General features: G+C 40.4%; 1 protein-coding gene across 1 annotated transcript in view; it reads right to left on the reverse strand.

Annotated features, from left to right (window-relative positions):
• The window catches only part of SLC36A4 (solute carrier family 36 member 4), an 89,523-nt gene extending 72,829 nt beyond the window's left edge, over positions 1–16,694 (reverse strand). Inside the window, 7 exon segments of the mRNA XM_033052216.1 lie at positions 4,157–4,241; positions 5,404–5,499; positions 6,766–6,854; positions 7,900–7,990; positions 8,742–8,865; positions 16,587–16,670; positions 16,673–16,694. Of these exon segments, the coding sequence (XP_032908107.1) occupies positions 4,157–4,241; positions 5,404–5,499; positions 6,766–6,854; positions 7,900–7,990; positions 8,742–8,865; positions 16,587–16,670; positions 16,673–16,694 (591 nt within the window).
• Positions 16,695–17,781: the final 1,087 nt, after the last annotated feature.

A 17,781-nucleotide genomic window follows, 5' to 3' on the forward strand; every position in this document is an offset into this window, starting at 1 on the left:
CTGAATCCAGGAAGATCAAACACTTGTGCAAATCTAGATATCAAGTTCCTTCTCCACTGAGAAAACTAATGCACAATTAGACCCTGCAAAAAATTCTGCTAGACCAATGAACACGCTTCCTTCTTACAGGAATATCTCAGAAGCAGAAATAATTCCATTTCCTTAGTCCCTTCAACTGAGACCACTGTTTCCCTGCCTGTATCCCAAACCACACTCTTTCTGTCATGCAATTTTATGGACTTTTCAACATCAAATGAGCACAAAACAGCAGTCCTTGAACTCACTGGTTCCTCCTAGTTTCTTTCTTAGTCAGCTCAGAGCAACAGCCAGTGCAGTACACAAGGTCAGATATGAGACAAAACCAGTATGTTATCAGAGAGATGAAGACTATATTTTAACCCTGTAATTTTGCATGAACAGGTCAAATAAATGTTTCACAGTTCATTTAGTTCCGGCATTTCATTTCAACTTAATACTGTACTTCGCAACATTTTTAACACATCCAGTTTTATGACTAAGCACAATTTCCAAAGTTTTGTGAGGTTTTTCCAAAAAAAAGGGGAATAAAATCAAAATTCCACTACATAGTATGGTACTGATGGGTCACCTTCAGGGTGCTAAAGATCTATGCCCACAAAAACAAAGAAGTGTTTTAATTTCTTAGCTTTATCAGCAAACAATATCCAGAGAACTCAGCAAATATTCATAAGAAAGCTGATAAATTTTCCTTCACTAAAAAGGGTGGTCAGACATCAGAAGAAGTTGTCCAGGAAAGTCTTGGAATCACCACTGTTTTTAAGTGTTCAAGAAATGTGCGGATGTGGCACTTAGGCACCTGATGAATGTGGCAATATTGGTCGATTTTGATAAAAATCTTAGCAAAACAAACCTTCACAATTCCATGGCTCTAAGAAATGCCAAGACTCTTGATGCAGGCTCTTCCGCTGTCCAAGCAGGAAATGCAAGGCAACTATGGCATGAAAGGGGACCATGTTCTTTTGAGCACAGGCTCTTTTTCCTATCCCTGTGTGTTCCTTCTCTAGCCCTGCTGCAGCCAACCCACAGGAGTTTTGTTCCAGCTTCACTGTTCTTCTCCAGCCTGAAACACTTTCACCCATAAGCCTCTTTTTACATCCTGACAGAGTTAACCAGAACTTTTGTCACCAGTCTAAGTTTCTTTGGTGCTCCTGGAAAATACTCCTTAGAAAAAGTTTGACTTGCTATTCACTATAACTGAAAACAGGATTTTGCAGCACAGGGTATGGGAAATGTTAGTGTAACGCAGAAAAAACTCAGTGTAAGTTTCCACCAGTTTCGATGGTGGAATCTACACACACCAACGTGCAAATATGATCAGCAAAGTACAGATTATAATGCAGATGTATTGGTCAAGGTGTGCCATTAGTAATACTTTTACTATGTTTTTCCTTTATCTCCCCTTCCCACCCCCTCACTCACTCTGTCCACCTTCCCCATCCTTTCACTACCCCAAATCATTAGGGATTTATGCTCTAACAATTTTTGTCCTTTGGTGCCCTCTACGGGACTGATTTCTGCGATAGAAAGTTGCCAAGAAGAACCAGACTTCTCCCTCACATAAGAGCAAGCACAGGGCAGTCCAAATCAAGTACATTTGGAAGTGGAACTTCTGAATTGCTAATGACTTTAATCCACCTGTCCATAGGGTCTCTGCAGCTACTGCTTTTGTAGCAACTGACTTCCTGTAAGAGCTTTCAATTTTTCTTCAAGAAATCATGTTTCTTGAAAAACATTTTAGGGTTTGTTTTTTTTCCCAAATCTACAAAAGCCAAGGTCAGCAAGTATTCAGTCTCATCTTTTGTCTAAGGCCACAGCACATACATAACCAGTTCATCAGGAAGGTATTTGAGATAAGAAAAGCTTTAATTTAAACTTCACAAAGTTTAAAAACTTTCTAAAATTTAAAAGCATGCATTAAAAATTACAAAGCATGCATTAAAGATCTCATTTCAGAAGGCCAGCAAAATGACATCAGATAGTATTTTTAGCTTTAGAGATAGATTCTGACAGTAGAAGTGTAGTTTTAAAGGCCGGGATTTTTTTTTCCCTCACAATATACAAATTACAGAGTACCCAGCTTCCAAATACACAAATTTGCCTCGTGACAGGTCTTCATCCACAGATGAATACTCAATTTAAATACTCATTCACAATGGGATGAAAAAACCCCTATCATCTATGTGCTAATTGCCCAAGGGGACTCTTCTTCCTAATTAAATTAAGGTAAGCTATGCCAAGACACCTGTTATCTACCTTATGGATAGAATAAGAATCCATATGGACAATTAATGCTCAGCAATCTACCACACTTTATTCCTCCCTTCAATACATACAGGACCATACATGGCATCAGAGAGTCACCAAAACATTTGGGTTGGAAAAGACCCCCAAGATCACTGAGTCCAACCTTTGACCAATCATCACCTTGACATCTGGACCACGGCACTGTGTGCCACATCCAGTTGTTTCCTGAACACCTCCAGGAATAGTGGCTACACCTCCCCGTGTAGTCTGTTCTAATGCTTAACAACCCTTTCCATGAAGAAATTCTTCCTGATGCCCAACCTGAACCTTCTGTAGCACAACTGCAGGGTATGTCCTTTCATCCTGTCACTGGCTACCTGGGAGAAAACAACAACCCCCACCTGGCTGCATCCTCCTGTCAGGCAGTTGCAGCGGGTGATAAGGTCACTCCTGAGCCACCTTTTCTCCATGTTTAACAACTCCAGCTCCCTCAGTCCTTGTATGACTTACTCTCTAGATTTTTCCCTAGCTTCACTGTCCTTCTCTGGATTCACTCCAGAATCTCAATGTCTTTCTTGCAGTGAGGGGCCCAGACCTGGACACAGAACTCGAGGTGCTGCCTCACCAGTGCTTGTATGAATACAGGCCCAGATTCACTCATTAAGTTTTATGACAACTGACTAACTATAGTCTCCTGAGCAGAAAACACAGCAGAGTACATTGGTTGAGTCCTAGAATCACAAAAAGCCCATAGAAGAGAGAACACCACAAGCTCAACATGCCCGTGTTTGAGCATCCGTCCTGTGCTGGCTGATTCTCCACGGACCACGTGCTCAGACAAACTGCTGACTGCAACTGCAGACAAACTGCAAGTGCCAAGTGAGCCCCAAGGAAGGACCAACACTCACCAGGACCCCATCAACAGAATCCCCCCATGAGAAAGAGTTTAGAAAGACTGGAGAGCAAGAGACAGAGACAAAGTAGATGAATGAAAGCCGTCACAAAAGTGATACACCTGGTTTTGTTAGCTTTTGTCAGTGATGGATGGCAGTAGGGAAGAAAAGGGATAGCTGGGCTCTATTGAAAGATTTGGGATTGCTTGTGATGTGTTAAGGTATTTGTGGTTGCAGCAATCCATTTGCAATGTTTCGTTGACTTAAGCAACTTCAGGGATAAAACTTGAAATAAAGAGATGTGACCAAACACAAAGCATTCACAGAAGAGCAAAAACAATTTAAAGATTATATCATGTCTCCCCTCTATTAGATAAAGGGAAGACAGGATAAAAATACTAAAAAATGTAAAAGGTATCCACAAATAGAAAAGAATAAATTACTTATATCTAGAATCTGAAATAAAGAACTTACAATATCAATACGAAATCTGAAGCTTCTACAAAGAAGCAGCTGTCTAACAGATAAAGAAAGCATTGGAACTGACTACTGAGGAAGCTGTAGAAATGTCAATGTCAGGCATTTTTGGAACAAAAATCAGGATTCATTTAGATACAGTGGATTCTGTGAATAGAAGGGACTAAACAAGAACAACAAAAAAAAATTCCAGTCACATGAAAAGGATAAAATATGCCCAGGAGTTTGGGGAGAAAAAAAGGAAGTCAGCAGAAAGCCTAGCAGAAAAAAAAAAAGATTCTGGGACAACTGGCTCCTAAACCATTTTATGCCTTATTTTCCATCATTTCTACAATTAATTTTTAAACTCAACAAACAAGTCTGAAGGAAATATACACTTTCACGAGATCTGAATTTAGCTTGTCTTGCCCACTGCCCCTTTTAACCAAAAGCTTTATAGGAAATAAAAGTGAGGGAAAATGAATCTAAACCCATAACTGCTTCCATATGGTAGCATTACTCACTTGCTTCACATTTTCTGCCAAGAACACAACATAAACACCACAAAATCCCAGCTGTGTTACCACTAGGAAAAAGTCCACAATATACCTGAGGAAGAAAAAACAAACATACATTATACTTAAAATCCAAACAATTATCCCATTGCTACTTAATACGCAATTACTGCTCCTTTCTAGAGTAATCAGAACGCCAGATTCAAATGCCACATTAATTTCACAAGCAGTGCAGTGCAGTGCAGGTTCCTCCTATGTCAAAACAGGGGGGTGATCAGACTCTTTTTGAAAAAAGTGATGCACAATGGTGGCCTGAAGACAGACTGTAATGAAACTCTGCTAGAGTCAAGCACAGAGCAGAGATCTGCCCCAGAGAATGGATTTGCTGCAGCACAGAGTCTCTGGAGACCCAATTGCCCATTTGAGGCTTATAACTCTTTGGTGCAATAGAAAATTGTCATTATATATCAGAACAAACCAATTTTCCCTCTAATTGAGCTCCAGTCCTATGAGGTCATCACAACACATCTTAAAACACTAGCTCACTAGCAAGATGCTGCATCCTTGAAAGTAACAGGAATATAAAAAATTTTTCCACAAGTGAGGAAAAAAACATTTTAAATTAACATGGAGCAACATATCTGTTTCAGACTCACAATTTCACTACTGTGCAGTCATACCATAAACTCCACAAACAGCAACAGATGGCAAAGAAAAAATAATGAGTTTTTTGCAAAAGAAGGACAACATATTTAACAGACACAACAAGCCATTTGTATCTTCATGTCATTATTGCAAAAATAGTAAATATTTCTCCATTATTTGTATGTTATATTTAAACAGGAACCAAATAATTGTTTTGCGTCCTCTCAGAATAGATACATTAAAGTAATTAACATTTGCAGCGTCAACCTGAAATGCACAGAAATGTTGGGAAAAGAGAATGAAAACTTAAACTAATTCACTGCATTAGACAACACAGAAAGCATTTCTGGTTATAACACATCTCTTCCTATATTACTAAACAGAATTCTTTTTCTTCAGAGCTCTTGTAGAACTGAAAATTGAAATGCCTAATAGAGTCATCTTCCCATCTCAACACTACCAGCTGGCAACAGGAAACAACAAATTACACTGCATAAAAACATTTTAAGGAGGGTAAAATCTTAGTAAAATGGAAATCTCCCAATAATTCCAAGTGTGGCCATTAACTTTTAAAAATAAATTTACTCAATTAAATTCTAGTTCAGACTTACCGGCCCCAAGAAGCTCGTTTCTGAAGAGTAGTCAGGGGTCCCGCTTCCATTGCACAGCTAACTGTATCACTATAACCCAGGGAGGACTTCTTCATCCTGAAATCAGAAAGTGAAGAAAAAACAATTACCAGAAACTATGCAGACCTAGAACCCAACTCTGAAAATACTGTTGGTCTTCCATGATTACAGCAAGTTGTCACCCGTGGCAACACTCTTGCTGAATTTCAGAGGTATGGGTTGGGCTCCTTTAACCCAGGAAGGGTTATTTAGCACTTTACAAGCATGTGCAACACAGTGCTGCTTCCCCCCAGTTCAACAGTATTAAACGAGTTTCTTACAAAACAAGGTTTTGGTTGTTTCTTAAAAACTACTCCAAAATTATATTATTATTATTATATGAGCTCAAAAAATTATTCTCAATTCTAAAAGTCACAAAGAACTTAAATAGAATTCAACTCTTGTTGCACAAGCAGTTAATTACAATTCATTCAATGATCTTATTTTGGTCATCAACTTTAAAGACCATTCAAAACTACAAATGAAAAATTCAGGAATGACAGGGTCCATTCACAGTACAATATCATATTAATCTGGCAAAATAAGCTTTTCCAGCTACAAGGACATGAATAATTTTGTGATTCTACTCAGTTCAAAAGTTCATTACACTTCGAAATATGAGACCCTCCCACTGCTTCTCTGTAACACTTGACAGTGCAATAAAAATGTTTAATGAAAGTCACTATTATCAAAATACTCTGTCAGCCAAATCTGAGTAACTGCTTCCCCACAGTACTACCTATCACTTGGAGGAATATTTAGTATTTATCTACTCAATAGTATCATTATAACACATTCTTTCAGCACTACAACTTCAAAGAATCAAGTTGCCACAATTCAGAGACAGAGTTCACATATAACCATGAAAGACATTAACAGCATTTCTTAGTTTATCTTCTACTCCTATAAAGTACTTATAAACTGGGTACTCATAAATTATTTACAATTTTCAAAGCTATTAAGACTCGGAAGCTCCATGAATATAAAGAAGGATTGAAAATAAGCAATTAAAACTGCAATGAGAAAGACCTGATTATCTGCCAGCAGGGAAGAAGGCACTGGGCAACACAAGTTAAACCAACCTCATTTTGTGTATGAGCAGAGAACAAATGTGGTTTTTGAATGTGTTGCACAAAGCATAGCTATTGTTACTAGGTGCACACTGAGAATTTGGGAAGATTCCAAACTGACAGAAGAAACTGCTACAGCACCAGAGTATTTTGTAATCCAAAAATCACAAACAGAAAAGAGGAATTAAAAAAAAATACTTAAACTCAGCAACTGAATGAGTAGTTCCACATTTACCTCTGACATAGACAGTGGCTGCAACGTACCAAGATGTGCATACAGTGAACAGATATAAATCCTATGAACACAAGGCTGATTGGTCCAACCTGGTATGGAAAAAAAAAGGACAACATAGGAGATACAGAAATTTTCATGAAAACACGCTGGGGAAAAAATCTTTACATGAAAAAATTTCCCGCTGTAGCAAATAAACTAATAATTAAAAAATTTTCCCTCAGCTGGGTGTTGCTGGCTGATGTTTCATCCCTCAGTTTCAGCTCACTACTCTAAGAGAAGGCTATTCAGGGGTGGTCAAGCCATAAGTATCAAACGAGTACTTCACTCCGCTAGCTGTTTCACTTGCCAAAAAAGTTTGTCAAGAAAGAAGACTGCATAGACTGCACAATTCAGTGATTTGAACCATGTGAAAGTGGCAATGACAGTAAAAGTTACAAGTTACAGATAACTATCAAATTAAATCACTTGTTTCAGAATAGAAACTTGACCAGAAGTTTTCCTAGAAGGAACTTGCCTTACACACATGTAACTCACTCTCAAACTGAACAACCTGTACTATGGAATTACAGGATTATTTAGTCCTAAAGTGAAAATTTCATTTGATTAAATTTACCCTGCCCTAGGAAATGGATTGTTTGTTACCAGGTATAAACAACCTAGACTATACTCTATTTCTGCAGAAACACTACATTGATTTAACAACTGATGCTTCATCCTAAGACATAGAATCTGTCTCTAGAGAAATCTGTACAAAGATAACACAACCCCATAGAAACAATTCCCCCGAGATAACACAAGAGTCTGAGTAAACCAAAATATTTCTTTTTTTCTGACAAACTTTCTGTTTGGACCAGAAAAATACTTTGGCTAAGCAAAAATGCAATTCATGCACTGAAGTCTTCAGGGTAAAGAAGTAAATTTCTTTTAAACAATAAAATCTTAATCTTCAGTACTAATTTTCCCAAATTAAAGTGAAGAAATGACACAACTCTGTTGCTTTGGTCCCGCACAAAGCAACACAACTCTATTAAGATGGCAGTGACATATAAGAAGTATTGAGATTTTATTTTTTCAGGACACATATCTTTAAATCTTTCTAGATGATTGTTCTAGTCTATGAAAAAAAATTCTTACCACAATGCCAGCATTTTTTATTGCAAGCGGAAGACCAAGGAGTCCAGTTCCGATGTTTCCTTTGAGGAGGTGAGTCAGTGTTTGCAAAAACCTGGGGATAAAATGCCACACTAGAAGTACACATAAATAGGGTAGAGGGTAAAAACAAAACCTCATCCTTTGTCGATAATAAAGTGATAAATTTCAAGTTTCAACTTACAATTTACAGTGGTCCAGCTATTTGAAAGGAACTACAGCACATTCAAATAATGTTTTTATTCATCCTTACATGTGAGCACCCTCAAATAGAACATACAAGTCTGATCTTCAGTTCTTTACTCCAGCTTCTGAAATGTTAATTTCTCAGCAATTTCACAGCTCTTTTGCCTCAGAGTCAAAATTACCAAATTTTGTCAACGTCATTTTAAAACCTTTAACATTCAAAACAATCATCAGTTGCAAATCACAATTCTGTCAGTCAAAGCTTTATCTAAAGGGAAAAAAATATTTACAAGCTTTTCTAATTCAATATTCAAAAGAGGTTATCTCCAGAGTCCCTCAAAATCTTTTTCAAACAGTGCTTGGGCTTTGAGTAGCCTAATTACTTTACGAATACGAACCTTGAAATATATATTTTTTTATATAAGTTTTTTTTATTTTGCAGCCAGTACATTGTTGGCTTCAAAAGAAGTGAAAACCTATTCAAAATGGGTTGCTTTTGGGGAGAATTATGCAAAGTCCTTATTTATAACCACAAAACTGCTCCACAGGGGCAAGAAGAGCCCCTCAGAGTTCAGAAAACTGCTCATAAGAAACAAGAGGCAAGAAATTTGAACAAGCTGATACTCGAGATTAACACATACGTAATGCCTTCTTGATTATCAAGCTGGTAGTGCGTCTTAACTGGCAGAAAAGTATTTTCATGCTCTTCATCTGAGATGCCATCTGAATCTTCTTCATCAATTAAAGGCTTCATTACTTCCATGCCTGTACAACAGAGTTAACACTGCATTAGTATTAGAATCAAGTTCAGAAGACATGATTCAAACTTCCCATGCCACGAGGTTTTAACATGTTGCTAACTACAAAGATGATTTAAGCAGATATATAGAGCACAAGTTTGCACAGGATATTCTCCCTCTTTAAAGTGGCACATCATCTCAATATTATTATTATTATCATTATTATTATTATTGTTGTTATTATTATTATCGCCAAACACTACAGTTTTTCATTTAAAAAATTAACTTTCCATCATGAAAATGTCACTGGTTTAAATCACTTTGCAAGCTACGCAACATAAAGCAAGACAGAAAAGTCATCCATCATTACAAAAGAGTGAGATTTTTCTTAACCATTGGTAGCTACTTCAGAAATAAACACTATGTCTGCACTCAAAGAGGTAAGACAGATATCACAGAAAATATCTCCATTCATTGAAGAACCAAAATATAGGAATCAGGTTGCATGCTTTGAAAGTTGCAATTTCAAGAACCTTTTAAACTGGCAAAAAATTCCAGCTAAGTAAAAGCACCAAGTAACAGCAAGCAGTCAGCAGTGAACAAAATTGCCTTTCAGGCAAAACTAACAGCTTATGCCAGTTTAATGTTGAGGAAATTATAACCATTTTGAATGGTTAAGCAAAGTTACAGTTAAGCAAAGCAAATCTTGCCAAGAGCAAAAAGATTATTTACCCTATACTTGCCTACCACAGTATCCATTCATAAAATATGTTGAATAATTCTCAAGTTCCATAACTTTCAGCCAAAAAAAAAAGAGAAATCCTGTGATGTTAACATTTTGTATTTAAAAAACCAAACAAACAAACCACACCACATTTACATTTACATTACAAAGCAGCCACTGTCAGGGTTTGGTAGTGATGGGGCTACAGGAGTGGCTTCAGTGAGAAGTTGCTGGAAGCTTTCACCATGTTAACAGAGCCAATGCCAGTTGCTTCCAGGATAGATCTGCTGCAGGAAAAGTCCAAGTCCATCAGTGATGGTGCCAGATCAGTGATGGTGCCAGCACCTCTGCAATGACATAGTTAAGAAAGGAAAAAAACCTGCCGAGCAACTGGAGCTGGACAGTGGACTGAGAATATGTGACAGTAACAGCCCTGCAGACCCAAGGTCAGTGCAGAAGGAGGGCAGGAGGTGCTCCAGGCACTGAGCTGAGATTCCCCTGCAGCCCCTGGTGCAGCCCATGGTGGGGCAGCTGTGCCCCTGCAGCCCATGGGGGTCCATGGAGGAGCAGAGATCCACCTGCAGCTCCTGCAGGACCATACAGAGGAGCAGCTGGATGCCCAGAGAAGGCTGTGACCTCAAGGAAAGTCCACACTGGAGCAGACTTCCTGGCAGAAGACCTGTGGCCCCATGGAGAGGAGAGTCTAAGTTTGGAGTAGGTTTGTTGGCATGTTTGTGATCCCATAGGGACCCACACTGGAGCAGTTTCTGGAAGACTTTCTCCCATGGGCGGGGAACATAGAAACATGTTCCACACTGGAACATGGAAAGAGTGTGAGGAGTCCTCCCACTGAGGAGAAAGGAACAGAAGAAACAACGTGGTGAACTGACTGCAGTCCCATTCCCCATCTCCCTGCACCACTGGAGGGGAGGAAATAGAGAAATTGTGAATTAAGTTGAACCTGGGAAGAATGAAGAGATGGGTAGAAGGTTTTTTTAGATTTATTCTTACTTCTCATTACCCTGCTATGATTTATCTGATAAGAAATTCAATTAATTTACCCAAGGTGAGTCTGTTTTGCCCATGACTGTAATTAACAAGTGATCTCTCCCTGTCCTTTGCTCAACTCACATGCATTGTTTTATTTTCTCCAGCTAAGGAAGGGAGTGATAGAGTAGTTTTTGTGGACATCAAGAATCCAGCCAGGGTCAACCCATTACAGCCACTAAACAAATCATGAAGGTTTTTATGAAGCCTTGGAGATGTCTAACCTATCAGCAGGTTACTGAAGCCAGTGCTACATAACTTCTAAAGAAAAACTGTAGAACAAGTTCAAAAATCCCACAAAGCAGAAGGTAGCTTATCCAAGTCATTAAAATTAAATCATGTAGCTCAAACTCTCTGAAAACACCAAAGGGTTGTCAAAATTTCATGTCTGAAAAGTTGAAAGCCAGTAATGAAAGCACTTGACAGAAGCAAAGATGCCCAGTCAAGAACAAAAATCAGAGGTCAGAGACTCAACCAGAAAGTACACTGTAAAGTAAATTTATACTCAGTGATATTCTAATTACACAAGTCTCTACATGGCACATAATCTATGAATTGATCAAAAGAAGGAACACCAAAGTTCCTTCCCTCTGCTCCCAGCATTGTGCTGGCTAGTTCTTGAGGATGCCACGACCATCCTCCCCCTCAGCTCTGAGTCCCTGCCGGGCTCATTTGATACTCACAAAGACCTGCATTCTCTAGTTCTGGAGAAAAGGCTTGCCTCCTCAGGCATCAGAGGGCACAGGACGTTTCAACCAGTGAGCAATTGATTAGGCTGATTTTCATTCTTTAAAGTATTGATTCTAAACTAACAATCTGAAGGAACAAGCCAAACTACAAGCATGCAAGTTTGTGATCACATGAAATTAGACAACATATAAAAGAAATAATAATTAAATAAATTTTCCAGTTTTGTCTCCATCATATTTTGTAGGATGCTCTTCATAATGTTAAACAATAATGACAACATGCAGCAAGTAAGGTTCTTAGTTAGCAGCAGCAAGGGACCGGCATGACCCATAGGACCAACAGCTTTGGTGTCAGCAACTGCTCAGTCAAGGGAGAAAAGTAAAATTTTCTTCTTTCATTGCAACCTGAGACTGGAGCATTTAGTACATATTTACATCTACACTGTTTACCATGCAGCCAGATGACACACAGAAGACTCTAAACTTTATTTAGACATCCCATTTGACTTTCTCTCCCAACTTCCCGATCCATCTTCTGATCACAAAGTTAGTCTTTCAAGAATAGATATAGACATACTCAAGCATTCCCCTCATCTTTCAAATAATAAAAATTTTCCTAACACAAACTATTTTTCTTCTGAAAAGTCATCTCCCCATGCTTAAAGCCATCATATCATCTCAGGGTTATTGTTATCACTGTCCCACTGCCCATTCACCCACTTTCTCAGAAATGGTTTAAATTAGACCCGAGAATATCCATTTCCAAGATGCTCACTAAGGTGGGAAGTTTACTGCTCCTTTTCTAATGTAATAATGCATTTGAGAATAAATTCCATTAGTTTTAAAACATGGGACACAGCAATATCATCAATTCACACTGTCATAACTATACAGGTTATGACTTACAACATGTTCCTCTGAATACTGCATTATACAAAACGTTCCAACAATGCTATGTGGTCTCTATCCCAGCCATAAAAATGCCCTTGAATTGATTCTTTCCCGCATCATTCCTCCTTCATCCCATGACTGTTGTACAGTTTTGGCCTAAATATGTAAACCCATTAACAGTAATAGTACTGAGACATTAATGGGAGGCTTAGAATATGTGACTTTCTAAGCATGGTTTCTCATTTGATAATACATCTCTACTGTTGTAATACTGTGGCTGTGTCTCACAGTCCATACTCACAGTGACATCCAGGTTTGTGTAATATCCACATTTAATGGGTAAACTTGTAGTCTAGAGCACGAGACGAAAAAGCTTGAGCTTTGCATACTTGGATCTAGTTTGAAATTAATTCTTCTGGAACATCTGCAGTCACTGCCAGAAAACTGGTGCTGAATACCCACGTTTACTTTGATTCCTTCCTACAAAGGTCCAGTATGTGCAATTTAAATACAATCTCAGACTGCAGCACAAGAACAGCATATGCCCTTAATACCTGAATCAGAAAAGAAGTTGTCTGGCTGCTCTCACAAAGCACATGGTGCAGAGCACACCTCAGCCAACATTAGATCCGTGCTCCACCAAACTGTCCTGGCTGCATCTGAACACTATTTGGTCAAAGACCCAAATTTCAATCACTAATCAACCCCCAGTTATACAGTGAGATTAAATCCATAGTGTTAAAATTGTTGCAAGTACTATTTCCAATTGTGTATCTTCATGTGTGCTTTTCTATCCCCTAGAATCTTGCCAACACTTATGGACATACTGCAAAAGAAACTTCTGAACTGTTACTAAATTTACTTAATTCTCAAGATTTTCGAGCACTCTGAAGAAATCTTCTGGTTCAAAAGTTCAGCAAAGAAATTAATTTTCACCAAGAACTTTAGTTAATTTTTCTATATTGCTTAAACAATTAACACTTCCAAATGTAACTGAACTATTTGGCTCCACAGGGGATAGAACTGATCTCCATCATTTTCATTTTATGGAAGAAACACTGACAAAAGAATGAAGAAGTCTGCCAGGCAGGCCTAGCAACCTAAAGGACATATTAAAAATAAAAGCTAACTACAATTTTCTAATGTTCTTTTGGAGAAGGTCACACCCCAGACAAATTCATGTCTAAAAATCCCTTTTCCCAATCCAATTTAACAATATGGTCTGGCTTTTATTTGCTCGGGGGCTTTTTCCCTTCAGGTTTTTGAAGTCAGTGTCAGCAAACAGAACGAACAGGATCTGACATACAAGCATATAAAGATTTGGGGGATAGGATATAGCACACCTGTTTGCATCAGCTGGTTTTATTCATTCATGGGACAGGGAACACACAGGTCTTGTTGGAGCAACACTTCACATGTATATTAAGTGCTCAGCAAAAGGCAGCGGGCAAAGAAGTCTTGTACATACTTCACTGCTCAGTCAGCTTCTACACAAGAGCATGCCCACAGGACCAGAAATACTGCCCAAGATTCACACACCGTGAAATGTTTTTATTTAAAAAAGGGTGACCCAGTGCCTCTTTTAGCAAGCAGCTGTTTTGACTGCTCCATAAAAGAGAAAAATCAGCACCACATCATCTTTACATTAGCCTAAAATACAGGTTTATGCTAATATTTTCCCACAGGGTGTGGAAAGTCAGATTCATGATCCTGGGGGCATACTCAGAGCTTCTGTCACCAACCAGGGCTGGCTGCTCTTATGGGACAAAGTTAGTGACTGAATCTGTGAACAAGCAGACACATTCAAGGTGTCTTCATTGCAGTGCTAACACAGAAGAAGCTTTTATATCTGTCAACCACCACATCTGTGGCAACAGGAGAGGCTCTGTATTCCCAGCAAGTGCATTCAGTTCACAGATGATCAGTGTATTACCTCAGTGCTGTGGAGAGGTTTTTCAATTCAGCATTCAGAACCAAGACTCTCCAGATAAATTTAATTACAAAGAAAACATTGTCACTAATTATTTTCAAAGTAACGCTCAGTTACTCCCTCAACCACAGAAGGAAATGCCTGTTTAGGTATTTAGGTACTTTAGCCTACAAATAACCCTCCCAGCACTTCTCCAGAATTCAGTACAGTACAGCTTTGTCCACAAAACACACATGATCGGCTACATTACTCAGTCACATGGTTCCACCACCTCCAAAGAAATTACAGAGCAAGACAAAGTGATTATGAATGGTACTGCCAGAGGCATGTTGGCCCAGACGGATAAACCTTTGCAAATTTTCCTAGCTCAAGGGGGAAATAACAGATAACACCATTAAACTGTACACAAGCCAGCTCCCTTTTTATTTTCCACTACAGTTACTCCTGTTGAATATAAAAGACATAAAAACAAACAAATAAAACCCTCAAAGTAAAACGCATTTTTTGGTTTGAAAATGGAAAAGGAAAATCTAATCTAGTTTGAAAATTCCTATTAAATACTAATAATTACATTTTCCAAAATAGTCAAAGTGAGCATCAGCTCTTGGTATGTTTGTTTGTCAAGAACTCCAAGCTATCCTGCATACAATTATTTGAATCCATTTTTTGATTTTTCTTTGGAAAATAAATCTCAGGTCATTTATTTCTCTCCATTACAGACGGTAACTTAATAAAGCAGATTTATTTGGCTTTGTGGTAGAATATATTAATCTTGAGAATGGCTATTTCTAAGCAAATGTTGAAAGTCAATAAAGCTCCTCAAAAAGCAGGAGGAACTGTTTGCTTTTGCGTCGTAACTGTCGGATCCAGAAGGCCCATAAACTGGGACACTTGAGTTATTAAACCAAAGTGCACACAGGTGTGCATAGCTATTACACACTTTCAGAGACAAAATTTTACTCCAACACACAATGGATCATTTATTTGGACAGGCACTAGTCTTAAATAATCCACTATCCTGTCTAGACCAAGCCACACATTTCTACAATTAACACGCTCTTAAGTGACAATGCATTGGCAAGACTTCAGTTTCACTAAGTATTCAAAAGCATTGAACCATGCAGAAGATTTTGGAATTCTTATCAGGTGTGGAACTGCATGTTTAAACAGTTAATCCCATAGAATATCTCATTTCTATGGGTTCTGACAGAAAAACTGTTGGATGTGTGAACTTCTGGGGGAAAGAAAGACAAAAGAGCTCTAAAATTTCTTTCAGAAATTTTTGCTCCAAAGTGACAATCTCTCAATGCAAGACAGATCAGCCTTGGGGACAATAAAACTTGAAGCATGTCTTTCAAGTCCCATCACTGCCACTGGACAGGACAAAATCTGCAGATTTCAGGCAGGGGGAACAAGGATGACCGGGGGACTGGAGCATCTCTCCTATGAAGAAAGGCTCAAGAAGAGCCAGCTGAGAGGGGACCTCATTAATACATGTAAGTATTTAAAGTGGGTGCCAAGAGGATGGAGCCAGCCTCTGCTCAGTGATGCCAGCCACTAGGATGAAGGCAACAGGCAGAAACTGATGTCCGGGAAGTTCCACTGAACATGACGAAAAGCTTCTTTACAGTGTGGGTGACCATGCACTGGAACAGGTAGCCCAGAGGCTGTGGATTGTCCCTCTTTGGAGACGTTCAAGAACCATCTGAACGCTGTCCTGTGCCATGAGCTCTGGGATGGCTCAAGCAGGGAGGTTGGACCACACGAACCCACTGTGGTCCCTCCCAACCTGACCCATCCTGTGATTCTGCAAACACAGCTGAGATGAGATTTTCCATGCGTCCAGCCCAGCCCCACCCACACTTCACAACTAAACCTGCTATGTGACAACTCGTCCATCCATGGGCAGAAAAACTAAGCCATGAACATCCGTGAGCCCTCCATCATGCAACAAATACAATGACGCTAACATAAACACACATATGCCCCGGGAAACTCCAACCCAATCATCCAGGGCGGATGAATGCATCACCTAACGATGCAAAGAGAACGTATTTCCATGAACTTCTGTGGAGGCCGTGACTTCACCAAGAAGCCGAGCACCAGCCAGGTGCGACTGAGGCTCCGGGGAGCGGCCGCCGCCGCCCCAGAGCCCCCGGCTGCGCTGCCCTCAGCCCGCCCGGCCCCGGTGCCGCCGATCCGGCCCCGGCGCGGCGGACGCACCGCAGCACAGCGCCCACCCCCACTCCAGGTGGGATGGTTCATCCCGCCCGCCTCGGTGCGCCGAGTGCCGCAGCGCATCCCCGGCGGGCCGAACCATCTCTCCTGAAGCGGAGGGGGGGCTCCGGCTGGCCGGCCGGTCCCGGCGCTCACGCCCCCTCCTCTCCGCCCTGCAGCCAGCCGCCATCCCGCCGCCCCTCGGCCGCTCCCGCCGCCGCCGGCCTGCACGGCTCGGGTCGCCTCACCCAGCTCCTCCCTGCCCGCGCCGGCCATCGCCTCGCCGGGCTCCGCTCGCCCTTCCGCCGATGTGGAGCCGGCCGGCGCGGCGCATGCGCCCGGCGGGAGCGAACCATGGAGGGCGGCGGGCAGGCGGGCCCTGCGCGGGCTGAGGGAGGCGGCGCCGGCTCCGGGTGCGCGCCCGGCGCGTTCCGCAGCGTGCCGCCCCGCCACAGCGCTGCCCGCGGAATCGTGGCGTGTCTCAGCTCTGAAGGGACTCATAAGGATCTTCAGCGCCCTGCGCTATGTGGGACCCCATAAAAGTAAAGCATGTGACCAAGAGCAGTGTCCAGACACTTCTTGAGCCATGACATCATCATCATCATCATCATCATCATCTTAGTGATGCTCCTCGGCTTTGCTGAGGCCCAGCTGCGGTGCCCCATAGAGCGGTGCCCCTCGGCAGGGCAGGGGAGCCCGGCTTTGGATGGGGCACTGCAAACTTTGAGCCAAAATTAATCCGCAAGGACTGCAAACAAGGCTGAGTGTGAAGAGTTCAGCAGAACTTGATAAGCTTGAACGCTTGGAGATTAACCACTATCCTTACACCCCACCTTAACCTAACTTTTATGCTAGTTGCCCCCAGAATAACCTGCCAGTATTTCTCCACCAGAACTACCTATATCCATGGCCAATTTGACTTAAGTAATAAAATTTCCTGCTTCTGCTTTCCTAAAACACCTTTTTTAAATAGAGAATATAGGATAAAGTAATTTGATTTTTTTTTTTCCTATGCAAGGGAAATGCAATCTTCTGAAGCTTCTCATAAACTTCAATCATCTTTAACATACATCATTAATTAGATTATCTGTGATGCAGAATTTCCAGTGGGGAAAGCATCCATTTTCAATTGTCAAATTTATGTGTATTCCAAATACTCCTCCAAACGTTCATTTATTTATTTATTTTAGAAATTTATTTAGGAAATGGATTCTCAGTGGGCAATCCATGACTGCAGGTTATTGATTTAAGGAACTGACTCGCTAATTACAATATTTGTATCAAGCATTTATGCAATATTCTACTTTGTTTCTAACAATTTTCTTTGTTCAAGAAAATATATAACTAACAGATCTTCAAAAGGTATATTGAGTGTTCATTCCTTCTACGTTATCATTGTGTCTCAGGACTTGACTCACAGTAAGTCCTGCACAGAACTGAAGT

This window comes from Catharus ustulatus, chromosome 2, assembly GCF_009819885.2.
Source record: "Catharus ustulatus isolate bCatUst1 chromosome 2, bCatUst1.pri.v2, whole genome shotgun sequence".
In the NCBI taxonomy this organism is placed as follows: Eukaryota; Metazoa; Chordata; class Aves; order Passeriformes; family Turdidae; genus Catharus; species Catharus ustulatus.